This window comes from Impatiens glandulifera, chromosome 9 (assembly GCF_907164915.1).
Source record: "Impatiens glandulifera chromosome 9, dImpGla2.1, whole genome shotgun sequence".
Lineage (NCBI taxonomy): Eukaryota > Viridiplantae > Streptophyta > Magnoliopsida > Ericales > Balsaminaceae > Impatiens > Impatiens glandulifera.
In genome coordinates, this window is record NC_061870.1 from 28,257,623 (window position 1) to 28,266,643 (window position 9,021).

The 9,021-nt window shown below is 34.3% G+C and overlaps 1 protein-coding gene across 1 annotated transcript; it reads right to left on the bottom strand.

The window, feature by feature from the left end:
* Window positions 1-663: 663 nt before the first annotated feature.
* On the bottom strand, window positions 664-6,657 carry LOC124913886 (RNA-binding protein 39-like). Its single transcript, XM_047454319.1, has 13 exons — window positions 5,860-6,657; window positions 4,886-4,964; window positions 4,716-4,772; window positions 4,138-4,193; window positions 2,886-3,111; window positions 2,606-2,692; window positions 2,436-2,510; window positions 2,270-2,353; window positions 1,892-1,956; window positions 1,399-1,585; window positions 1,234-1,322; window positions 1,010-1,124; window positions 664-914 (listed from the first exon to the last, which is right to left on the bottom strand). The coding sequence occupies exons 1-13, from the start codon at window positions 6,480-6,482 to the stop codon at window positions 870-872; spliced, it is 1,788 nt and encodes a 595-aa protein (XP_047310275.1). The 5' UTR covers window positions 6,483-6,657; the 3' UTR covers window positions 664-869.
* Between the last annotated feature and the right edge of the window lie 2,364 nt (window positions 6,658-9,021).

A 9,021-nucleotide genomic window follows, 5' to 3' on the forward strand; every position in this document is an offset into this window, starting at 1 on the left:
TTTGCGGCTACCTTGAATTGTGAATCCGTCACTTATAATCTGTACGAGTTTATAATCAAGGTAATCAAATCTCTCAATTCATCTGTATTATTGATTTATAGATTCAAAATAATGTACATATTTCCCGATTGAGATTTGAATCCGGTAGTGTCTACTCTATGAAAAACTTTTCAGATCTCGTATTTAGAGCAATTTTTGTCTCCTCTATGAATTTGATCTTGTTCTGTGTCTTCAAAATGTTTGAACTCTAAAGGAGATGTAAAAATGATAATGATAGACAGAGATACAGAGAAAGCTGGAAAAGATTTAATGGAAACCTTTCCAACCACCAAATTTTAGTCAAAAGTCAAAGATTCCACTCAACCATTTTGTTCAGTCGGAACGTATATTTTAAAACTATAATTTTGTTCGGTTTTGTTTACTAATGATAAATTTTAATCTTTGTCTTTGAAGATAACTAAGAACATCCGACCATCATAGAAAGGGCGTTTAAAGAAATTTCCATTCATTGATAAATACTTCAGAATTTAGGAGGCATTTTTGTGCATATTTACTTTTAAACTATTTGTCTATTCAATTGTTTCCTTTACTAGAATGATTTTAGAAATAATAAAATAAGTTTATAAGCAAAACCCACTATTTGCCAAAAATAAAAATAATATCTTGGAACAATTTCAATGCATTTTTAGTATTACTAGATAACAACTTAGGGCACTGAAAGATTTAAATGATAAGTATGAAGTTTACAATACAGCTAACAAGTAGTGTTTTCATATAGGCCCTCTAGAAACATACAAAAAAAAATAAAGAAACCAGACCTTCGGAAGCAGCAGCCCTGAAATGGATTACGGTTTGAATCCCTTGAATCTTCACACGGCAGCATGTTTGAACTTTGCATCGTACTCATACGGTTGCTGTACATCAAAACCATAAAAAATATATACATAATCCTACACTATTTTGGCAAGGATAAAATTACCAATAAAAAACGGATATAAAAGAGGCTTACCAAAAATACTGCTGAGATCATCTTGCGTGCAAACCACCTCTTATGCATTGCTGCTTGAGCAGCCGCAGAAGCTTGAATGGTTTCAAATCGAAGATATACATAACCGGCACTATTCCTGTATATTCAGTGAATTGGGCTCATCGAATCAGTTTTAAAGTAAGCTCAATTCAATAATAATATTCCTGCATATTCTTTTTCGATATAAAATGCATCAATAAACATACTTGTCAACATGAATATGTATAACTGGACCATATTTGGAACATTCTGCCTCAACATCATCTTTGATTTCCAAATCATACTCTGGGTCCATCTGCAACATAGTGTTGTAAAATCAAGTTTCAAAACAGAACAAAAAAGTGATCTGAAAAAAAAGAAGAAAAAAATACCTCCATAGTCGGATCAAACATATTCTTCAAGAGGAGACATTCACTGGGGATTCCAATAGGCTCCGACACCACAATTGCTGGAAGAAGTGCAGCAGGAATGGCAGCTTGTCCATTCATGGGTAAGGTAACAGCATGTTGACCTGAAGCTGCCCCATTGAGCGCTGGTACTCCAAGAGACCCCGTAATACTACAAGATCATACATTAATGCTGTGAAAATATGAGCCTACCCCCGTAATACTACAAGATCATACATTAATGCTATGAAAATATGAGCCTACGTGGAAAATAGTATTTTGCAACATCTGTCACCACCACGGTCTAAATAGAAAATTAGAAGATATTTTGTCTAGATCATGATCAGATTATTTTCAAGATCATTATGATTTTTTGCGAGCATAAAAAATGTAGATTTTCACAATGGCGCTCAACATTAACTTCTTTTTAACAAGACAGTCCAATATGTTTCAGAATACAGCAAAAACAGGGACAAACCTTGTTGCGGTGCCACTCCTATCAAGCTTCTGCATGAGCAATGCTCTTGATTGTGCATTCAATGCCTGAGATGTGAAAAGTATACATTAAAGAGGCACCATCGTAATAAATTCAAGTGTGCATGCTTCAAACAACCTTATAACCTCTACATCAACTATACATGCTTCCAAGCAACTTAAACATGTTATGAGTAGTGAATTGCACCAAGGTCAAAAAGGTAGGAAGAAACATATAAATGATTGTTTACATTTTATTTGTGAAAAGGAAAACCATGTATATAAACGGTTTACTTAAACAAGATGAAAACACTAGTTGTACACAATCAGTGGTAATAGTAACATCAATTTTCTATAAATTACCACCACGTTCATAACTCACCAGACCACCACCATCATCATCATCAAAATCAGCTGCTTTGGCACCTGAGTCTTGCACCCCAACATGATCAGTAACTGATGAAACCTAGATTAAATACTGAGAAGTTAGCTCAGAAAACAACAGAATATATATTTAGATAATCCATTGCCCATTAGTAGACGTTTACCTTGATAACCCTACCAGCAATCTCTAACTGCCCATTCAAAGTTACAGCTGCCTTGGCATCTTCAAGTTTGGAAAACTATAAAAGAAAATAATAAATATAGAGCTCTTAACTGAAGAACATATATGTTACTTGGCTATCTAACTAAATTACTAATTAAAAAGAGTTGTTACTTGAATAAATCCAAATCCTTTGCAGTGCCCCGTCTCTGGGTCAGTAGGTAATTGCACAAGCTCCACAGGTCCAAAAGCCTCAAATATCTGACAATGCCAGTGGAAATATTAGATTAACCAGAAAGATAATAACAAAAAGGGATCCCTAACAAAACATATTAGTTAGAAAATGTAAAAAACCTAAATTTCTTACTAGGCAAAGAACCGAGATCAGACAAGCATGTGAAAGCATGAGTGCATATTTTTGCATGAGTGTTTTTTACACATAAAAATCACACACCTGTCTAAGCTGAAGTTCAGTCATGTTGAAGTGCAGGTTACCAACATAAAGTTTTCTATCAACTGCACCATAAGGTCCAGCAGCTGAACCTGCCGCCGATGCAGTGCTTTGGACAAGGTTCTTCTCTGCTTCTGATGGCTTAACGATTACAGGCTGTCCCAGAAGTAACTGTCCGGTAAGTGCAATTGCCATTGGCACTGACATTGCATCATAAAATTCAACATACCTGAAGTATCAACAGGAACTCGTAGTAAGTGTTAAGAGTGCAAGATGTGAATGCTCAATTGCAGAAACAGTTTTAGTAGACTATGTTTCTCTGCCAAATCTATGCACGCAAAAAGACACTTTTCAACAAAAAATGGATTTATATGACATTACACTTCACCAGTCAACCATTAAGACGAGAGAACAGCACAAGACTGACATGTTTTGAGGAATCAATCAGAACACATATATTATTAAACTGCTGTGAAAGGGTATAACCTGAAATATTAAAAAGCAGTTGATAAAGTTATATAAAGTGACACAGTAAAGTTTGTGACATCTCACTCAAATAACAAGTCTTTTACAAAATATAATAACAAGTCTTTTATAAAATAAAAAGTGGATTATATATTGCAAGATAGTCCAGGTTTCCTTTCTTTTCTTCCCTTCTCTTGTATCTTATATTCTAACAGGGGTTGTGACCTTTGCAGTTAACTGGAGTTAAATTTCTCCACAAAAAAAGGGGTATTGATGGTAAAAGACCAAAACAAGCCTAAGAGTAACAAACTGCCCAGGCCTTGAATCTCCGCATAGGAATACAAGGACTAATTCTATGAATAAAGCTCTTTCATGAAAAAGAGTCCACACAATTTAAGAAGATCATTTATCAGCAATATATTTCTTCTACCCACATGAGCCAAAATTATGGCAGGTAAAGACATCAGGATCAAGATTTACTCCTTCAACAATGTGAATGGAACCCAATCTGAAATTATCAGAGATGGGAAAACATTAGTTGTGGCAACTTGATAGGCAATAGTATATCATTTTCTAATTTCTAAAATGGATTATTAACACAAAGAAAGGGGAAATTTAGATAATCTACCTGAGGGATGCTGCAACTTTTAATATGAATACAAAGTAAAAAACAACCCCCATTATTGATACAATAAAAATTATGCATTTTATCAAAGAATAAACACAGAAATAATATTTTGAGTTACAATTGCATTAACAATATTATAAAGCAAAAGGTTATAGAACATACCCGACTCCTTTGGACCGTCTTGAGTTTCTGTCCATGATCAGCCGCACATCCCTGACCTGAAGATAATAAAACATGTATACAGGAAAAAGAGGTATTTGTGGTAACTTACAAAAGTAAACATTCTATTTAACCACCGAAGCAGCTCAGTAAAGGCAGATGATGAAACTAGATGTTCATGACTTTAGGTTATATGTATAATTTCACTCACCTAACATACACATAATTTGAATATGGTTAAATATCACTAAGATCAACCTACTTGATTGGCTTCTGAAAACAAAGTGTTGAAGTATCCAACATAATCTGAGGGATAAGGTAGGATTTTGGATAGAATCAGAATTTAGATACCATTTTTACAAGTAATGTAAACCTTTTTTTAGCATATGATGCCTTATAAAAGTCATTTAACTTATTTGCATAAACTAATGAAATTTTCAACCAACAGAAAATTACTAGAAACCAAAGAATTAATCACTAGCATACAAGCAGAACACCTATTACTTAGAAAGACACTTTTCATGACAAAATTCAATACCAATACAAATTTTATAGTATATGTACAAAACAATCCTACTAACCTTCCCTGCTTTAGAAAAGAACTCATAAACATCTCTCTCAGTTGCCTTCAAAGGCATCTGCAAACACCGATCAGTTTGGGCAAACATTAATTAGCAATTAGTTGAAATTTTGAAGACCAAGAGATTATACAGATAGATAGCAGTTACAGATAAGTATCAACAAAAAGTACCTGGAAAGCAAAAACTGTTCTCTGGTCCCTTTCAGGATCATGCTCAGGCTCCACTAGCTCTTTCTTGTCTTTAAATCTCCTGCAGGATCACGTGTTTCAACACCATAAGAAAGCATCCAGAAATTAAAATGAGAAGAGAACATTGGATTATAATGTTCCAACTATATAAAAGAGAAAATTTTGCTAGTTGTATGATTCCTTGAGAACATGACTGGAAGACAAGAAAGTTACTATTTTCACCTCTCAGAGAATGTGATTCTAGCAGCACATGTGCAATTACTGGAGCACATAAAAAGCATTAGCACGACAAATCTATTTATCATATGATCGCAACAGCAGTCGTTCCTTATGAATATCAATTTGTGGATAAACCACTTTCTTCACTGAGCCTTGGAGAACTTCAGCATTATTAGCACATTACAATGTGCAAACAATTCAATCAACAACTTCAACCCCATGTTTCTAATATTCTATTCTTTTTTAAAATAAAGCACCATTGATAGTATCCAACTAACAATAGTCTTTAGGGAATGAGACTTTTAGCATTTAAGTATCAATGTATTGCACACATGGGTTCTCAAAAGTAAGTCAGCTTCTAAAGTCTCCACGCAGCAGAAGATGTCCGTGAATCAACTGAGCAGGAGATAAAGAACTCTGATAGGAATAATTAAGGACAAATGAATACAAATGTCCTACAACAGAAGAGTCCACAAGGCATGATTAGCCAAGATATGACCGAACCAGCAAGCAAAACAGCAAGGATTTAGACAATTGCTTAATTGGGTTCATCAACAGCATAGTTCCCTTGGTTAATAACTTTAGAAAGTCCCAAATTCTAGCTCTACAAACAATATAACTAAGCAATATAAAGCAGAGATCTAATTGCATTTAAGTCCCTGGCTAAACAGCAAAACTAATCACAAAAAGAAAGACTTGAATGGAAAGCATGACAGGGAAGAGAAAGATTACTTCACCTGCTCTCTCTTACTTCCAGTTCCCGTCCACGCTCTCTCAAAGATTCCCTCTCTCTTCCTCCACGCTCACTCTCAAGCACCCTAGAGGACTTCGACCTGCTCCTGCTTCTTCGAGACCTCTCTCTTTCCCTATCCTTCTCCCGGTCACTTTCCGGATCTTTCTCTTTATCCCTTCGACTACGTTCCTTCACCCTTTCCTTCTCTTTATCTCTTTTCTCCCTATCCTTTTCACTATCCTTCTCTCTCGAACCTCTGTCAATTTCTCTCTCCGAATCCCTATCCTCTCTACTACTCCGACCACGATACTTCTCTCTGTCTCTGTCTCCGTCCCTGCTGCTCCGGTCTCCATCTCTGCTGCTCCGGTGCCGTTCAGTCCTCGAAGACCTCTCTCGACCGCCATCTCTATCTTGTCTACCACCATTTTCATCTTCAGCTCTCGATTTCTTACTCTTCTTATCCTCATCATCGCCGCTGGCGTCCTCGTCGTCTCTATCTTTCCTCCTGTATCCTTTGCTGTTCTTGTCTCCACTGGCGTCCTTGTCCTTATTCTTCTTTGAAGGCAAGACATCTGGTTCTGTTTCCTCGACAGTCTTTTCAAGGTACTCGTACTCGTCGAAGTCCATCTGAAATTCCTTCCTTCCTTTCTCCCCTCTTGAGAGTGCAAATCGAAACCCTCAAGTCGAATTAGAAACGAGAATCTGACTCTACTAGTTCTCTAGGGTTTTTCGCCGAGAAGAGAAGAGAGTCGGAACTCAGCAGGTAGAGACCGTAGGGTTGCGATCTATAGATCGATCTGATTGATATTTGTCTGTAAAACCTTGTTATCCTTTTATCTTTTGTTATCCCTAATCATATCTAGGCCCATTAATAAACATTCATATTTTTAATTCTTCAAAACAAAAAAACATATAAATATATATATATATATATATAACAATCTTGAAAAAAATTATATCTATATAACAATTAATTTTATAAAAAAATTATAACTATTTTTTTTAAATCTAAATTCAGATATTTAAAAATAATATATACTTATTTTTATATTAACTTGAAACCATAAAACATACATTTAACGTCATAAATGTTGTCGAAACAAAGCTTTTAAAATTGAAAGTTTGTAAAATCGTTAGTCAAACTCGTAAAAGCTCGAGTTTACGTTAAATGGTAAGAGTTTAATTTGAAAAAAATAATAGTTATATATTATTATTATTTATATATATAATTAAGTATTTTATATTTTACCAATTTAAAAAAATTATATATTTTAATATAAAAATAATAATAAATAAATGACACTATAAAAAATTATAAATACAAATATATTATTTTTTTAAAGGTAAAATTGTAAAATCAAAATTATTTATAAACTCGTAAAATCGTAAAATCTTATTATCGTAAATTTAAAATCGTAAGAGTTTCCCTATTTAAAAGTTTACTTAAAATCACTCGTTAACTTAATGTAAAATCGTAAGATTTAAGAGTCAACTCGAAATTTTAACAGGCTTGATCGGAATCATGTGCCAACTCGAACTTTAAATCTAATAGAAGAGAAACTCTATTTTTCAAATTCACTTATGTATTGCCAAATATCCCGACACAATTTATAACACTAAGTTATCGCTCTTTATCATTACTCTAATTTTTTTATTTTTTTGGGAAAATAGCTTAGTGCCATTTCATTAAAAAAAACTCAAAAGAGGGAAAAAAATACAAAAGTTTAAGATCAGATCTAGACAATTTCTAGATTTGACAATGAAACAATAATTGAATTACAGACAATAACAATAATCAATTTGCGCCTACAACGTTTTTACTTTTATTATACTTGTGACTTTTTCAAACGAAATATTCCATATATGACAGAGTTTTCTATTCTCTTCATTCCTTTCGATTCCTCTCCAGGATTGAATGAGTGCATTTCCATCTGAAGTTATATCTCTCCAAATATCTTCAGCGGTTCTACTTCTTCCACTGTGAGTTTTTGAATTTCTTTCTTTCCATATATTGTAGATTACTGTTCCAAAGTAGCATTTCAACATACTTACATAGAAGGATCTTCCTTTTGCTTTATTCTTCATCCACTCTTGGATTTCTTCCCATATTCTTGGAAAGTTGATGATGTTCATGTTTGCAGCATACATCCTCCAGATTTGTATTACAAAAGAGCATTCCCAAAATAAATGGTTTATGCTTTCCTCAACTCCCGAACATAGGACACAGTTGATATCAGGATTTTATATATTTTCGAATTCTGTCTTTTGTTGTCAACCTTTTCCTATATACCAGCCAGAGAATAAATTGGTGACGAGGAATAATCTTTGGAGACCATACCACATTATGTCAATCTACCTCCTGTCCTCTTGTTCTAACCGTTTCCCATGTCTTTCCTGTAATAAACTTCTCATTGCTTTTTGTTTTCTAGCTTATTTCATCATTATTTTCATTGAGTTGCTTCTGTCTCATTAGGTTTAGGATTCTATCACCTTCTGGAATATGCCTCAAAAGTGAATCACATTATCTTCATATACGTTTCTAAATGAGTACTTGATGTATTCTCTTCTAACTCTGTTTCCTTGCATTTCTTCTTTGAATATAATGAGAATATTATCCAGCCAAGGATCATGCCAGAATAGTACCACTCTTCCATTTCCAATTGTGGTTTTCACCATTTGAAAGGCATCTTTTCTTGTTTTTAGAATTTTCTTCAATGACCATGCCATTCTTTCGTTGATGTTTAGTGTCCAGATACTCTGCTCTTCTTTCATAAATCTTGTATGCACCCATTTGACCCATAGGGAGTCCGCTTTTTGCTCCAACTCCCATAAGCTCTTAATGGTGAGGGCTTTGTTCCATTCAACACAACTTTTTATTCATAGTCCTCCTTCTTCTATGGGAGTGTAAACATCCTCCCATTTGACTTTTTTTTCCTCCTCTGCCTTGTGTTCCCCATATGTAGTCTCTCATGATTCTATCGAGTTCAGCCATTACTTTCTTTGGGATGACTATTTGTTGTGCCCAGTAGCCAATAATTCCAAAAATGACTCTTTTAACGAGCTCGATTCTACCTGCATAAGACAGTTTTTTCGTAGCCCAACCCAAAACAAAATTTCTAACATTTTCTACCAGTTGTCTAAAGTGATTGTATCGGAGTTGTTTTGA